Source organism: Ambystoma mexicanum, chromosome 5q, assembly GCF_040938575.1.
Source record: "Ambystoma mexicanum isolate Mex_15411 chromosome 5q, UKY_AmexF1_1, whole genome shotgun sequence".
Taxonomy (NCBI): domain Eukaryota; kingdom Metazoa; phylum Chordata; class Amphibia; order Caudata; family Ambystomatidae; genus Ambystoma; species Ambystoma mexicanum.
The window spans coordinates 595,296,514-595,314,526 of NC_090933.1; the positions used below are offsets into that span (position 1 = coordinate 595,296,514).

An 18,013-nucleotide genomic window follows, 5' to 3' on the forward strand; every position below is an offset into this window, starting at 1 on the left:
GAGAGCTAGAGACCTGGGTGGGGGACCGATATTGAATGCAGCACTCCTACTCGTCCCATTAAAGAACATGTAGTGCCGTGAGATGATCACCTTTACTGGAATACTCATCCTCGTCCCAGTAAAGAATAAGTATTGCTGAAGAGTAAGAATCATCACTGGAAAGCTCATCCTCATCACAGGAAAGAAGCATGGCTGAAGAGTGAGAATCATTATGGCAACATCCAACCTCGTCCCAGTAGAGAACAAGCATTGCTAAAAGGTGAGAATCATTGCTGGAACATGCCTTCTCATTCCAGAAAATAGAATTATTACTGGAACATTCATTTTCGTCCCAGTAAAGAAAATCATTACTGGAAAACGTATTCCCGCCCCCAATAGAGAACAAATATTGCAGAGGAGGGGAGAACATTTCTGAAACACTCTTCGTCTCAGTGAAAAGAAATGCTATTGGAACATTCTTCTTCACCCCAGTAAAGAAGGGATGTAGTAGAAGACTGATAATCATTACTGAGACCCTTAGATTTGTCCCAGTAAATACCAAGTGTAGGGATGACATAAGACTAGTGAGAATCAACATTTGAATCCTTGTATTAGTCCCAGTGGAAGTGTATGGGAAGAGTGAGAATCATAGATTGAACAGTCCCATTTGATCTTAGAGAAGATGAGAGATAAAAATCACTAAAAGGGAAAATCAAAGTTGGAACGATCTCCTTAATTTTAGTCAAAAAAATGATTGGACATTTAGCAAAAATTAAGTCTCTGGTTTGAATTGCAGTGGAAGAAGAGAAATATCTTCACAAGGATAGAGGGTACCAAATACCTAGTCACAACAAAGCGTGAGAGTACGAAACAGGGTGTAAAAGAAACCAATGAGAGTCTGAAGAATCCAATAGCGGAACTATACGACTTAATAGGAGATTGGTTTCTAAGAACTATCAACAAATAGTTTACTAGACAACTTGCGGAGAACACTGCCCATAGGAGAAGAGAGTCATTCTGCTGTGCCTTAGTTGGTTATGATAGTGGTAGGGTTTAGTTTGGACAGATCTTTCTTTTGGACTTACAAATGACGAGCGCTCTAGTTAGTTGTAGTTAGGTAGGGAAATTCCATAGTTTAGGGAAAGTTAGGAGTTTGACATTTCCTTTAATAAAGAATATACCTATATATCAGATCAGAGTCAATATCCTTCTTCTGACTCGCCACAAAGGGGAATATTGGAGGTTGATTTGTAGTTATCTGTGATTGAGGGATGCACTGAGAACTTCTTGAGAAGAGATGCTAAAGTGGAATATTTGAGTGAAGTTAGGACTAGTATGCTGGTAAGAGCGACGTCGCAGATGTTGTTTATTGGCTCCACCCAACTTATTTCAACATGGGTGCAAAGCAAGGATGGCATTGTTTGGCAGAAAACTCAAGGTTCTTAGCAACAAGCAGTGATCTAAACTCCAGTTGTGGTTGTGAAATTGTGGAAAGTGCAACTGGGAGGGGAGTAAAGAGTGGAGAGAGTTGTTGCAGCCTAACCGAGATGTGCACTTGCTTGGCTTTTCCTCGGAAGGCAGACGCATGATCTGAGCACAAGCCAACAAAGCCTTGTGGGGAGGAAATTAGTGTGTTCAGGGCTGCAAAATTGAGTACAGATCTTGAAAACTAAAACCATGCCTGCGCTGGTGATGCAGCCTTGGAAATCGATGCACTTTGTTTCAATGGCATGGTAGTAAATATGGTTCACAGCTTTCCAGTGTAGTTTGTCAGCTTCACATTAATTCCAACTTTCTGACCACCCTCTTCATCAGAGAAAGGTCTTCACCAATCCATTGGAAAGCTTGCTTAATGAGAGGTTTGGCATAAGTGTTTTGGCAGGAGCAAAGGATTCTAAAGTGAGCACCTTCTTGCAATAGAGGTTATTGAAATGCAAAGTAAGGTCAGACGAAAACCCAGAGGTGTGCAAGGATAGCATATAGTTTTCTTTGAACTGCGATTTGTTATAAATAAAACAAAAACTGAATGTGTGTTTTATGCGCATTTGGCAAGAACAAAACTCTGGAATTCCATACCACCAAACAGAGTTGCAAGGATATCCCCTCCATCCTATGTTCAGTGTCATGGGATCAGGGGCTGCAGGGATGTCCATTGCTTCCAAGAGGAGGAGTGTGGCGATGGGGATTAATAAAGTTGGGGGAAAAAAAAGAAAAAAGACCCTGTGATTGAAGTCCCTGCCCATTTTAGTGGTCATGGACAAACGTCGCAGGGGGATGAATGAGAGGAGGGTCGGACGGGAGAAAAGGTAAGTTGGACCGAGCAAAGGTAAGTAGTGAACGGGGGGTCATGGGTAGGGAAAAAGCAGGATTTTGTATTTTATGAATGCGATGTTTTCAGCTTTGCTGTATTCTGCCTTGGGATTTTCGCGTAGATCTGATAACTGTAAGGAGGTTGTAGTATCTAAAGAGAATGTTGTGCTTTGGCAAAGTCACAAGGAATGTGGCAACAATGTGGTTTGATTCTTCCAATTATTCAGGAGGAGATAATGAACAGAGCTGGGGAGGGTTACAGGATGGGGGGGGCTAATGAGAACTTGAAAGTGAAGACCACATCATGCCTGTGACCATAATAGTGTGTGCTTAGTGACCCATGGAGTAAAGCCAGGTTTATGCATAAGTAGGTAGAGTTTGGTATCTGGGCGATCCAGCAAGATATTTAGGTCCTCCACAATGAAGATGTGGTCTGTCATGGTTTGGGGGTGGCTAGAAGATGGTCCCATTTAGTGAGGAAGCAAAGTCAGGGGCCTGGAGTATGGTAGGCCATGAGAACCAGGGCTTAATATTCAAACATATTTCTTAAAAAAGCAAGCAGGGATTGTTTGAGATGTTATAGTCACTTCACGGCCACTCCTCCTCCATTTTTATCAATAACAAGTAGGATGCCGAGCTGTTGGGGGTAGTAAGGAGGCGATAGTTGATGCTTAGTTGTCCAGGAAACAGGTTTTATCACCATGATGGGGTTAATGACTAATTTGCCAATATTTTGATGCTAAACATGCAGCTAGTTTTGCCCACAGTGAAAGCTGAGGGCGTTAAAACTGATGCAGCCTGGGTTCCTAAGAGGGGGTCTATTATCATACTCCCGCTATCTTAGTAGAGGCATGGTTTCAAAAGAGGTTTTATAGACTATATTCTTTTAGGACGCACTCACCTCACACAGATTGTTTATGGAACTATATCATCTTCAAGGGAGGGTCTGAACTGGTTTACCACAAGCAGTTTGTGTTTTAAAAAATGATTCCAAAAACATGTGAGCTTTTTTTTTATATAATCGGCTACAACCTCCAATTTACATACCTTCAGTTTCTCTTTTTCAGCCTGCAGTTCCTCCTTTGGAACATGGCTATCTTCGATTTCTTCCATTGCACAATTATAGGAATGCTTTTGGATTGCTTTTTTGTACATTTCAAATCTATCCTCGAATTGTTCTTCATAGGTTTCTTTAAGGCCATCACAGCGCTTACTGTAAAATACACAGGTTTGTGAAATAGGAACACTGTACATAAGGAAAAGTTGAGACTACAAACACATAAAATGAACACAGTTGCAAATACATAAAATCAAACTAGATTGAAACAAAAACACTGGGCATGAAGAACCTTTTATGTCGATACTTTAGGAAATACAAATGTAAATGTATGGAATGGTATTTCTGCACAAGATTATGATCCTTGGAGGAAGGGGGAACACAATGGGCCCCATTCCAAGTATGGCATTAAGTGCAAAAAGTGGTGGTAATTCTGTTACTGCCACTTTTACCACTGCACCGAATTAAGAGTTCCAGGAACTGTGCACTAATTACGCTGGTAGAATTAGCACCAACAGAATAACCGCTGAAATCTTGCAGAATTAACCCTGGCACTAAATCCACCAGGCGACTTACTGCCAGAAAAAGAAATGGGCTCAGTTATCTCCGCCTAACAGGTGAAGGTAAATGCATCCAGGTGAAGAAAATGAAAACATAGGTGCACCCCACTCATTCAAACATGGCATGTAAGGTACACAGCTTCACCAAACTCACTTCTAAACACCATGCAGCTCATGGCAGTTGGAAATTATGACTCCCGTATATTGACTTACCAGCAGCAAAAAAGGAACCCAACAGGGCCAAGGCGGAGGAGATGTATGGGAAGGAGGGCATCCATACCCAGAGTCAGAGTCAGACCATCGCCCTGGACACCGACAGATGCAGTTGATAACACTATCGCCTCAACCGCCAAACCTATTGCTGACCTCTTCATACTTATCCAGCCTGACATTGAGAGTACCATCAACATACGAACAGCCATATCACTGTTGCTGAAGCTGGTATCAGTCCTGCACTCCTGTGTCACAGATGCATACCAGCACACCATTGGCATGCTGCATGGCATGTCACAACCAACATTTTCAAAAGTTACTGGGACAAGTGCTAGAAGCACCACTGAAATCGGTCAGTCATTTAGCTTTTATTCAGTATTAACCTTCAAGCACAACAACATATACATATACAGGTTAATAAAAACAGTTCAGACACATACGGCAAGTATAAGAAGATATTCATACGACCATAAAAATACAGATTAAAAAAAATAAAGTAACAGCAAAAGAAATGCAGCAAATGGGACCAGGAAAAGTTAAACTACAGCATCTCACAATTGTCCACTGGCCTCACTTTCAATTCTGCCTACGTTTAAGGCTTTGTTTCTCTGCAGCAATGCTCTAAAGATATAACGTGCATTTGGAAAGAATAACATTTCAAAGCAGCTACTGATTTAAAAACATCAAAGCAGGAACTGTCTCACAAATGCCAGAGTCTTTTAGTATTGGCCTCAAATACAACCATCTCAGACAGGAGGTTTTCCCACAGATTAACATAAAATGTAATTGTTTCTTTAAGAGTTCCACGAAATGGGCACTTTGCAGTTTCATCATCCCTCCAAGATGAAGTAAAAGCTGAACTAGAACCAGGGCCTGTACCACAGTCAGAGCCTGAGTTGGTAATGCAGGGAGCATGTCCTTGACCCCAGAGGATGGTGCCATTCTACAGTGATTTCATGAGGGTAAGGAACTTTCCGAAGAACTCAACCTTTTTTCGGGAGCCCTTCCCCATCCCAGAAGCTGCAATCAGCACGCAGTGTGCTTAGAGGAGCAGCAACGCCAACACAGATCATCGAGCACCGTTGTGCTACCTACATCCACGTCCCCAATTCTACAGTAAGGATAACCTGCTGAGCAGTTACTAAATACTGTGTCTGCCACCCCTACAGCAGCCCCATACCTTGACTAGCAGCTGTGTGCAGCATCCCATTCACCGAGCAAGGCCTGCCCGACCCTGTCCAACTACCTTGCCCGACCCCTGCATGCCAGGCGCTTTACGGCACCACAACGAGGCTGAGCCTCGTATTACCACAATATCTGATCTGAAACATCCGCCGGCAGGCGGATACGAAGGCCATACAAAGGCCCGTTCTGTGCCAGTTACGGGCATGATTAGCGAATTGCAGCGTGGCCTACCTCTCTACGCTTCTTTCTTCACCCCTAATCCGTAACCCAGAAGAGTTGTAGCCCTCACAGAGCCAACCCGTGCTGCAGGAGCAGCACTCTCTCATCCGTCACCCTGCTGGCCTGTAAGGTAAGCCCTTTGGGCATGCTCTTGTGTAGCTGCAAGCCCCTTTATGCTTGTGCAGCATCCCGCCACCTACTTATTCGTTTTCATCATCTACTGCCTACAAGTATTGTAGATCACCTAACCCTGCAGAGTTGTGAAGCTGCTATTTGTGCTCACCCATCATTGCACCACAAGAGGTGCACTCCTCTCCAAGATGGCAGCCCTTGATCAGGTGAGCACCGGCCCACAGAAGAAGGCATTGAAATACATCAGCTAGCTGTGCTGTATGATGCTCTAGGCCCTTTAGCCCTGCTGCCTCATCGACCCTCGCATTTGTACTCTCTCCAGCCCGGACCCTTGGCTCTCCAAGGCATTTTAGGTGAGACTCCAAAGTACCCATACCATAACAGGTACTATAGTACTGGCCACCTAGTTGACTTTGCACCTGATCTGTCTAGTGCCACTCGCCCTGAACTTGCATTTATCTACTCATTGCCACCAAGTTGATTTTGCATTGTACCTGCCTAGTGCCACCTGCCTAGAACCTGCATTTATCTGCCTTTTGCCACCCAGTTGACTTGCATTGTATCTGCCCTGAGCTGCCCACTAAGTACTAGCCTATTCTGCCTGCCCTGCCCACTGTGTACTAGCATATTTTTCCTGAGCTGCCTAATGTGCACTAGCCCATCTTGCCTGCCCTGAGCTGCCTAATGTGTACTAGCCTATTCTGCCTGCCCCGAGCTGCCTAATGTGTACTAGCCCATCTTGCCTGCCCTGAGCTGCCTAATGTGCACTAGCCTATTCTGCCTGCCATGAGCAGCCTAATGTGCACTAGCCCATCTTGCCTGCCCTGAGCTGCCTAATTTGTACGAGCCTATTCTGCCTCTCCTGAGCTGCCTAATACCTGCCCCGAGCTGCCTAATGTGTACTAGCCTATTCTGCCTGCCCTGAGCTGCCTAATGTGCACTACCCCATCTTGCCTGCCCTGAGCTGCCTAATGTGTACTAGCCTATTCTGCCTGCCCTGAGCTGCCCACTGTGTACTAGCATATTTTTCCTGAGCTGCCTTAATGTGTACTAGCCCATTTTGCCTGCCCTGAGCTGCCCAATGTGCACTAGCCTAGCCTGCCTGCCCTGAATTAGCCTATTTTGCCTACTGAGCACCAGCCCATCTTGCCTGCCCTGAGCACACCAATGTGTACTAGCCCATTCTGCCACTGTGAACTACCCTTTGTGGGACTAGCCCACCTGTACTGATTCCACCTCGCCCACCCTCCTGGCACAGCACACTACTGGCAAACAAACTGGACCACCTTATTGCAAATATGAATTTAAGAAACCTCACCCAAACTTCCTTAACAGTTACCATTATAATAATCATCCACCAGACTACCTTTATTAACTGCCTCGCAGTAAACCACGCTCCGACGACCATGACCAGCACCAAATCCATACCCTGTCCAGTCACGGAAAGGAATATCAAACTTCGAGCTAGGCTATCACGCCTCCATGACACACAAGCTAATGTCCTATCGAAACAGGACCACCACCAAAATAATAACCGCTCCAAGTCTAAACTACTCCACTATCCCGATAAAACAGCCGCCGATACCCTGCAGAAACTAGCCAAACCTAAAGCCAGCCCTCGCAAATCCATCAAAACTCATTCTCATATTGTCCAGTCCGCCAACTTCAATATGGTCTTAATAAACGCTAGATCCCTGGTAGCACACGCTATAGACATAGCCAACCTGATCACCTCAAATAACCTCGACCTCCTAGCAGTCACTGAGACTTGGCTACATGACGCAGCAGGTCCTTCGCTAGCCTTGCGGTCCCTGAAAACTACCAAATTCTCAGAGCAGATAGAACCAACGCTAGAGCAGGAGGTATCGCCATCATAGCTTAAACACAACTAGCAATCAGACTTATACCATCACCTCCAAGCACATCCTGCGAAATGCTTATAGCAAAAATACCAATATCTATCTCTAAGACGCTAACAATCTACCTAGTGTATAGGCCTCCGGGACCCATTGGATCCTTTGAGGATGGCATTTCAAGCATCCTCTCCAATAACACAAAGACAACCTCTCAGGCTCTCATCCTAGGGGACTTCAACATTGGCTTTAATGACCAAATAGACAATGCCGCGAAAGCCATCACTAATATACTCTCAGAACAAGGACTTGTCCAAAAAGTAAACCTACCAACACACTCAAAAGGCAGAACCCTTGACTGGGTGGCCGACCTAAATTGTAACCTATCTATCAATTCCATCTCTCCACTGCCGTGGACTGACCACCACCTGATTACCTTCACCATGGTAATAGACAGACACAAACAAACATGAGTATAGCTCCTCCTCAACCCACCAGGAACAAAAAAGATATCACCATGGACAGATTCTTACCACTTATCCTGCCTTCATTAAGCAGTCTATCTGCATCCACAGACCCCAACATACTAGTCGACACCTATAACACAACTATGTCCACAGCATTGGATGCCATAGAACCTCTTAAACTGCGCAAAAGCAAATCACAAGCACACCTAAACGCGTGGTGGTTCACCCCACATTTAAAATAACTCGGGCAAAAAAAAGGAAACTGGAAGCCTTATGGCAACACACACCATCAGCAGAAAATAAAACAAACCTAACTAAATTTGCCGACCACTACAAAAGAAATAATTAACACTAAGAAAGACCTCTACAAAGATTGGATTGCTAAAGCCAGCTCTAACACAAAAGAGCTCTTTACCATATTACGAGAAATGGAGGCACTGATCCCTCCAGCTGACAATATAACCAAAGACAAAGCCTGGTGAACCAACATTCAGAATGCTTTAGCCAACAAAATTGTACTCCTCAAAGGAAAGATTGCGAATAAGAAATCCTCCCTCACCAAACACGATGCTCACTCCCAAACTACAGACACACCAACCAATAAACCAGACCAATTTAAATTCTCCAAAGTTTCCATCCTTGAAGTAGAGAAAATCATCTCCACCCTGAAGCTAACTAGATGCCAGGGCGGCAAGTGCCCAGCACAACTAATCAAAGATGCAGCGAGAGACCCGTCACCATTCATAACCAAACTCATCGATGCATACTTTTTAAAAAAAATTAATTTTTGTTTGAATTAACTTTTTACAAAAAGAAAAGCACTTTAAATCCATACGTCCATAATAATTCCTAAAAAGAAAGAATTGAAGAAATCCCTCCCTCCCAAATAAAAGCTCGTCGCTTACATCGGTCGAAACAGACAGACCATTTTCTCTTTAGTTCTTTAAGATCTCTTTTTAGGCCTTCTGAAGTTTTTTAGCTAATATTTTTTTCTGTTAGTTCCCTTTAATCACTTGATTTTATGATTTCAGAAGGCCTGAAGACATGCAAGTCCAAGCTCTCCAGATCTTTTAGTCTTAACCTTGTAGGCCTCATTATTTCATCCGACTTTTTGCTCCAGGTCGATAATTTAAAAAAACGAAGTTAGCCCAATCACACAGCGAGTGTCGTCGCCGCCGCTTGACAGGATTCTCCACCAATCTACTTCTGTTAAAGTTGTGAAGGCTGACATTTTTCCCAAAGATGTATTTCTGGCTTGGTGAGTTCCTTCACAACTTAGCAGGAGGTGTCTGCTTGTTTCGATTACGTCTTCCTTTTTACAAAATCTGCATTTATTCATAATAGTTTGTTTTCTTATGAACAATACTTTGTTTTAAGCTGGTTTAGACGGAATCTTAAATAGATACTGTTGCTGGTTTTAACTGGAAATTTTTCCAGATAGCTTCTAGTCTCATTTAATCTCTTTTCCGTTGTGGGGAAGTACTTCGTCGATCCATAACTGTTGGCAGTTGCACCGGTGGCAATCCAGTCCAGTTCTAGAAGTTTTTTTAGATACACTGTCTGGGTTTCTTATCAGCTGGTCTGTTGTGGCATCAATCTCGTTCAGTAATTTAATATTTTGATTTTTCCACTCGGTCAGTTGTTTAATATTGTCCTTCTCCATTTCTCTCCCAATCAGATCAAGTCTCTTTGGCTTGTTTTCCTGTATGATCTTCCGATACAACATCAGCATGTTTCTCTCTTTGATCACTTTTAATGATGAAAGACATAATTCCCTTCTGATGAGTGGCATTGGAGTGCTCTGTGACAGTCCAAGCACTTGTCTCCAGAAAAAGCTCTCCAATTTGATCCTCAGGGTTCCCTGGAGGGCAGGCATGGCCTCCGCTCCATATAATATTGCAGGGACCACCTTTGCTTTGTAAAAGGTTATCGCTGCTATAAGCGAGAATTTTCCGTATTTTTTTATCAATGATCTTTGCTTGTGTAGTTAAGGCTTTTTTTTTTTTATTCAAAGCATGTCCTGCATAGGTTTCTCCTTTGGGTTGTTACGTAAAATTACAGGTATTTAAAGGTGTTTACTCTTTCCAGCTTTTGATTTTCTACAAACCAATTCTGTTTTTGTTCAGTTCTGGCAGAGGATTCCGACGTCATCACCTTGGTTTTTGATATATTCATTTGCAGATTGTTTTCATTCAGGTATTCAGGTAGTCTGCCAAGTTGGACAATTGCCTCTGTAGTTCCACCGATGTAAGATCTAATAAAATGATGTTATCTGCATAGAGAAGACGTGGTACCGCTTCCCCTCCCATCTTTGGTGGAAAACAGCTAACATTGTCCTGCGTTTTTGCGTAGTCCGCCATATAAGCATTGTATAGCGCGGGCGCAAGGCGACAGCCCTGTTTAACACCACTTGCTGTTTTGATACCTTCTGACAATCGTCCCTCTCGACTTAGCTGCACCTGCATCGATGTATCTTGATAGAGTGCTTTAATTGGGGCTAATATTGGCTCGGGATAATTTAGGTTTTCCAGCTTTTTCCTTAGTAGTTGTCTATTGACCTGGTCTAAAGCTTGGACCTGGTCAATAAAAGCCACATGCACTCGTTGGTCTGTATGGGCAATCTTTGCTTTTATTATGCTCATCGCTAGGATATTCGGAGAGGTCCCGGCATTCTTGACCAAACCTGTTTGAAAGGGGTCGGATCTATTTTCTTCTTTCAGCAAGGTTTGAAATGCTTCCAATGCAAAATTTCCCAAAAATTTCCGATTGACATCCAAAAGCGAGATTGGGCGGTAATGTCCTGGATTTTCTCTGTCCCCTCTCTTGAAAATTGGGACCACTACTGCAATTATCCAAGAATCCGGGATATTTTTTTCTTGATTACATTTTTTGAATAGCTTACTGATAAAAGCTGCCCACAGCTCTGGATTTAATTTTAGATTGCTGTTTGCTATCCTGTCTGGTCCCGTAGCCCTTGAGTTGCTTATCTTTTTTATTTGCAAGATAAGGTCTTCTTCACTGTGCGGAATGTCCCACGGAGGATTTTCTTCAATTTTTGAGGCTCTCTCACTTTGGGTTCCTGCAGTCGATGCTATTTACTGGGCTGCATAGTTTCTCAAAGTGGGATATCCAATTGGTTTCACTTACATTGTTGAGCAGTAGGTTCGTAATTTCCTTTGCTCCCTTTATGAGGGACCAAAATTCCTTTGATTTTCGGCTACATAACGTGTTTAACATGGTTTCCGTGTCTTTCTGGTATAAATAGGCTTTTTTTGCCATATCCATGCTTTATATTCGTTACGTGCTCTATGCCATCTCATCTTGTTCTCTGGCAGATCAGATGTTATTGCCAACCTTTTCATTTTTCTCAAAGTTCTTCTTTTTACGACTACTTCCTGGTTGTAAACGTGTTGATGTCAGTCTGAGGGGTTGGATTCTTCTCATTTACCATATATTTTTTAACAGTGGTGTAGACTTTAGGATACTTTCTTAATATTCGCCTCTCTTGATCTTTGTGTTGCACATTGCAGTGAAGTTTTTTGTGAGTTCGATATTAGAGTTTCCTGTGTGCTTGAGTCGGTTACCCCTTGTATTCACTTCAAGGTCGTGCTTATGCCAGTGTTTAGGTTTTTGTCTGTTGGCCCAACTCGCATACAGTATGTAATGGTCACTGTTTTGTTTTTTCTACTGTGAATCTTTTCATCAGCCCCAAGAGGTCTTTTGAAACAAACATGTGGTCTATAGTACCTGTTTGGTCACCTCTTTGCCATGTTGGTATATTCACGTTACCTTTTGGTCACAGCCAATGCAGATTATGGACGTCTCTTGCTGCTGTTTGTTCTAAGCATCTGCCTCTCTCCAGCACTTTCGCTGAGTTGCTCAGGTGGGGTCTTTGGTTCCCGATTACTGGGCAGACGGCATTGAAGTCTCCTGTTATTATTGTGTAATTGTACCCATAATTTACACTTGCTTCGTCCAGGCTGTTATTCAGGGATTCAATGTATGCCTCTTTGGTAATGACTTCAGGATTCCAGTACGTGTTTATTAGGAGAATTTCTTCTTCCCTCTCCTCCATATCATAGGCCTCTATATATTTCCAGGAAATTAGTACCACTTGGAACAGCTACCAACAATGTACCTATTCCATCACCTCCAGGCCGCTTCCTGATTTAATTGCTATTAATAATCCAGCCGTTGGTCTCCCCATTAAACCTTTTTTTGCCGACGTGTTGACTATCATGTATCCATCCAGGATTGGTCTCTTTAGTAGCCATGTCTCCTGAAGGCAGATCATATCCCATCTGATAAGTTTTACATCACTTTTTGTCATTAGATGGGTAAAGCCACTGGTGTTACAAGACATCAAATCCATGGATTTTTTCAAGGTTGGTTTCAATTCAACAGCTTTTTGTCCGGCGATTGTTTTCACCGTCTGTTCTTACTTGCCTAGTTGCTAGCCTTCCTTGTTTAAATGGGGTGCTGATGATTTCCAAGTCCACTTGACTGGAGCATTTTTGATGTTGTTCTTTTGTTTTACCAGCATCTCCCGTTTGTCTTTAGTGTGGTCTACCCATTTTCCCTGTTTTCATTATTGCGCACACCTTCTAATTGTCTTGGTTCCTTTCTTTCAGTTCTTTTGTGATCTTCCTCAGAGTCTGATGATACATATTCTCTTGAGGTTCTTGAATGTCTCCTTCTTCGGTACCGCAAATGATCTTATGCTACTTCTCTTTCTTTCCTGTCCCTATTCCTTGTCAGTTTTTCCATTGACTTTTCTTGTCTTAACTTGTGTTTCAACTTGTTTTCTTCCCTAGTCGTAAGCCTTTCATGCATCTTTGTGTCTCTCATTATCCTTTCTTGGGCATCTGACTTTTGGTTTTCCTGCTGTTTCTGTCCCTCTCTGTGTTGTTTAATTTCCGTCATAACATATCCCAAGATTTTTAGATGTTCTCCTCCCTTTCGTAACAGTTCTCGAATAACTTGGGATCTGATGTGTAGATAGGATCTATCCTTCCTCCCCCTTTCACACGGTTCGACTATCCATAAATCCTGACTCTGGATGTCCCGTAGTTTCGGTATTTGGGCAAATATATTTATAATAGTTCACCTATTCAAAGTTAGATTATCATTTTTGCGATGTGTGCGTTCCAATTGAAAGATACAGGTGCTTTTTATTTTCGGTATTGCCGACTTCCTGTCCTCTTTCCTTCTTGGTGCTAAGTCTACAGATTTATCTTACAGTAATCTTCTTCATCGTACTGGTGATTTTCTAGTTAGGCCACCTCTAGCCTTTTCTTCAGATGCTAATGGCATATTGTTCATCCAAACGTTACTAATTTTTTAGTCCACATTGCTCTCCCTCCGTTCATCTTTGCCACTTTTATTACTTCTTCCATCTATATCATTTTTGTTGGATTCTTCCCTCTGGTCTTTTTTCTTTTTTTTCACCTCTTTTTTTTGGCGCCTTCTTTTCACTAGTCGCGCTCATATTTTGGGGATTGGCCGTTTATCAAAAACAGACTTCTGGTTAGTAAATATTCCGAATGTAAAGACACTTGGTTTTGCCGGTTCCTTTTTTTGGTGCTTTTCTCATTTCAGTTAATCGGGTGACTACCAGGCATCTGTTTCGCTATGATCTGCATCTCCTCTTGGATAGTCTGTATACCTATTTCTCCTGTTTGTTTATTTTTCTGTAGTACTTGATCTGGTAAAGGGGGTTCTGTACTATTTGTGGTTTTTGTTACCTTAGCCAATATATATCCCTCCATCAGCGTTAGCTTTGTGTTCATCGTAGCAATGATGTCTGATGCTTCATTGTGTCATTCAGTGCCTCAAAGTTTGGAGAACGGAGCTAGAGCTATAGTTACGGTTGACATTGAGTCCATTTTTTTTTGTGCCAATTCTTTTAGCCCTTCAGATGACATCTCATTGTGTCTTCTATTGGGAATTGGTGTGGTTAGCAAGGTCGAAGGTCTCGTACCCGAGTTCGTAATACTCTTGTTCCCTTTTGTTATATATTTCTCTTTATTCTCATTGTGTTGTCGTAGTTTGTGTTCCTGTCGTTTGCCATGTGCCTTTCAATGGGGACCATATTGTCTGGGTAGCTTTTAGAGATGTACAGCTTCCAAAGGGCATTTTATTCCTCCCAGTAGTGTCCTCCTGTATTGATGGTAACGTTGGGCTAATTTCATTTACGTTTGCTTTTCTGTTCCTATTTATTGGGCTTTCAAGTTGGGATTTTGAAGCTTCCTCAAAAGAGGTGTGTGCTTTATGCTCCCGTTGTAAATGTTCATCAACTGGCATTTTTTGCTTCTCTAATGGTATATTTGGGTTGTTCCTTGACTTATTGAAGTGCCATCTAATTGGGGTTGATGTTGCATTCTTCTTTGGGCTTAATTGTCCTAGCAATAATGCCCTAGGTTTGCCCTTTTCTTTGGGTATTTCTATGTTCGAGTCTCCAAGTTGAGAGAAGCCATCTAGTAATTCCATGTCTGAAATTTAATTTTGTTTTTGGTGCTTAATTGCAGGCACTATGCCAAATAGGTTGTTGATGGATTCCACTTTGTCTGTATTTGTTAGTACACTTTTATGTGTTGTGGTTTTTAATCCATTGTCTTTTCTTTGGTTGGGTTTTATTGCTTTTCCTGCCATTTTATTGTTTGAGTTGGAACTTTGTTTATTAGTGACACCTCTTTGCCCCCTTCGTTTAACCTTTTCTCTACCAGTCCGGTAGTTGGACGTTTGATCTTGATCGTCCCAATCCTATTCTTGTGTTTTATCTTTGATGTTATTCATGTCAGTGTCTTTGTTAATAATCTGGGGGATTTCAATCTTTGTTGGCGTCAGAGTTGGGGGCTGTGGCTCTTTATTCCGCTCTGTGTGTAGTTTCTGGTGCATCTTATATGCTGGGTTGATCTAATGAGGGGGCTAGTTCTTCTGAAGTGTCATCATGCAGATCTCCTTTGTTTATACACTTGTTACTCCCCGGACCAACCTCCACTTGAATCATCTCAGAGTCATCTTGATTATCCACGGCGTGTATTTCTGCAATGACCTTTGTGTATGCGTGATTACTTTGAACTGATGTTGCCTGTTGCTGATCAAGTTTCTGGGGGGAATTTAATTTCCTGTTGGTTTTTAGCACTAGTCATGCCTATTTTAGTCGAGTGGTTATCTTCCTGAATCCCTACGCTTTTAATCAAAGGGTTTAACTCTGTTTGCATCGGTACACTTTGAGGGTTTGGAAGGGCTACGTTTTGTTCCACTAGGCCATTCCTACCCTCCTGTTTTTTCCCCAGCTCTCTTATTTGTACCTCTCTTGTTGATAAGTCATACTGTTCGGTTTGTAAATAGTTTTGCGATTTCTCCTTTTTCCTGGATCCCTCTGTATGTTGTTTGGCTCCACCAATTGCTTCCAATATAGGTGGTGCTTTGAAGCTTCCCTCTGATACTTCAGCCCATGCAGTGTCACGTGCATTTTCCCCCATCCTCCCCTTAGTCTATAAAGACTTGTCTGCACACAGTTCAGTCGTATGCTGAGCCGTAGATAAAACTGTTTTAACGCTCGCCATTCTGGCCGTGCGTTTTGGAGGGGCCCACTTCAACTTACTCTGCTGTGGTTTTTTTTAGAGGTCGGAGTACACGCTTCTGTGTTACTACTTTAGTGTCTGAATTATTAAAGTCACTTTCCATGCTATCGACACCACAATCATCCATTATTTTCTTACCTTCAGGATCATCTGCGCGCCGTGTGTTTTTCATCGCTAGCAAATCAGGAGGCGTCTCCTCCTCTCTTCTGCTGAGCAGAGTTGCCAGGTCCATCTCTCTCTCCTGCACTGGGTCCCTGGATTCTAGGCTCAATGGTATCTCCGAGTTTCCCAGAGGACTGCTGAGGGTTCACCCACGCATAAATCACCCTTGCTCAAGGTAGGAACTTCCTCCCCTCTTCCAGTCTCCATAATTCGTTTGTAAGGTGTTTCAGCCTTCTACTACGCGCCGCGTAAACAGTGATTCCAGTCGCCCTTTACTCCTCACGGGCGTCACGCCGCAAGGGCTATGATGTTGTGTTTATATACGCCTTTCCTCTTCCTGTGGGTGTGGTCTTACGCGCAGCAAACCGCTGCACGGTGCTGGGAACGGCCGGGCTCGCTTTCAAACTGCTTCTGGGTCCTCCCAGAAGTCTTACGCGAGTCGAAGCGCGACTCAGCTGGTTCACTCGCATGCAGCGCCTGCACAGCAATCAGCAGGCTTGAAGGCAACAGCCCTTCCAGGCAGGTCAGTAACAGTGTTCTAATACAATAGGCAGTGTAGACCAGCCGAACAGTGTAAACAGTGATTCCAGTCGCCCTTTACTCCTCACCGGCTTCCATCTAATCATAGATGCAGCAAGAGATCCGTCACCATTCATCACCAAACTCCACAATGCACCCTTTTCAACTAATACTGTCCCAAGTAATTTGAAAGTATCCAGGGTCTTACCCCTGCTGAAAAAACAAACCTTAGATCCAGCCATTCCAGCTAACTACAGGCTCATCACAACGGTTCCCTTTCTTTTAAAGATACTTGACAGAGTAGCGTACATCCAGATACAACAATATCGGGAAACTAATCATCTCCTCGGCACCCGCCAATCAGGTTTCAGGCCACAACCTGGCACTGAACCTGCATTGATTGATTTAAAAACACAAATTGAGGCACTCACTGACAAAGGGAAAACTGCCATGCTGCTCCTCCTCGACTTGTCAGCTGCCTTTGACTTGGTGGACCACGAAATCCTTTGCGAACACCTCGCCAAGTAAGAAGTAGCATGGGTTCAATCATTCCTCAACAATAGAACCATGCCAGTATTCTCCCCGATAAACTCAGCAGATCCTATCTCAATAACTTGTGGAGTTCAACAAGGATCATGCATCTCACCCACCATGTAAAATATCTTCACAAAGTCACTGTTTGACAAATTGGACAATCTGGGTGTCATCTACACCAATTATGCAAATGACACAGATCCTCGTACCCCTTTCAGGCAATTACATTACTGACACGGCTCACATGAACAAAATGTACCTCCTCATTCAGGCATGGATGGCCACGCACAGCCTCCGCTGAATGAAGACAACACCGAACTCCTAATACTAGGTACCCAGACCAACATTAAAAAACTCAACGAGTATTCCTCCTTCAAAATTGATGGCAATACCATCAAGGTTGTAAAGGAAGTAAAAACACTTGGATTCTACCTCGACTCCACCCTGACCATGATGAAACAAGTCAACTCCTTAGCGTCCACATCAGCATTCACATGCAGACTAATCGGGGCCTGCAGACCTTACCTATCCCCATCTAGCTGCATTACCCTTGCTAATGCCCTTATACTCTCAAGATTGAACTATTGTAATGCCCTCTACATGGGGTCTAACCAATACATCTTAAACAAAATCCAACGCTACAAAACAACGCACTGAGATAGGCACTAAATATCCCAAACAGATCACATATCGGCGATCAGAAGACAAAACCACTGGCTGTCAATTAAAGACATAATTATGCTAAAACAACTTCCCTGACCTACAAATGCCTCAACAATGCCGCACCACAGTACCTCTCTGACTGGATAGCCAAGAAAATTACTAATCACCTTACTAGATCCCCCCCCCAATTCTTGCTACCGTAGCATACCACGTTTCAACCTGGCCAAATCTGGCGGCAGAAGCTTCCCAGTCATGGCAGCCCAAACATGGAACTCACTCCCCTACTCACTCCGGGCTGATCAAACTTACTCCAGTTTCAGACGAAACATACAGAAATGGATTAGAACCAATGACGCTCACCCAACAACTTAGTATCAAACAACAGATCAAGCCAGTACCTGCCACCAAATAAGTTGGCACTGAAACGTCACCTCCTACTGCCTTCCTTAATGCAACTGAATATATAGTAATGTATATATCCTTAACCGCCTACCGGCAATTCTAGGACTGTAATTCTATGACTAACTATCATTAAGCCTAAAGCCTCCTTGTACTGCTTCCGCCCAGTTAC

At 43.1% G+C, this 18,013-nt stretch overlaps 1 protein-coding gene across 1 annotated transcript in view; it reads right to left on the reverse strand.

Annotated features, from left to right (window-relative positions):
* LOC138497532 (kinesin-like protein KIF20A) overlaps window positions 1–18,013 on the reverse strand; it is a 1,316,984-nt gene that overhangs the window by 379,272 nt on the left and 919,699 nt on the right. Inside the window, exon 14 of the mRNA XM_069621067.1 lies at window positions 3,337–3,502. Within this exon, the coding sequence (XP_069477168.1) occupies window positions 3,337–3,502 (166 nt within the window). The remainder of the gene's footprint in view (window positions 1–3,336; window positions 3,503–18,013) is intronic.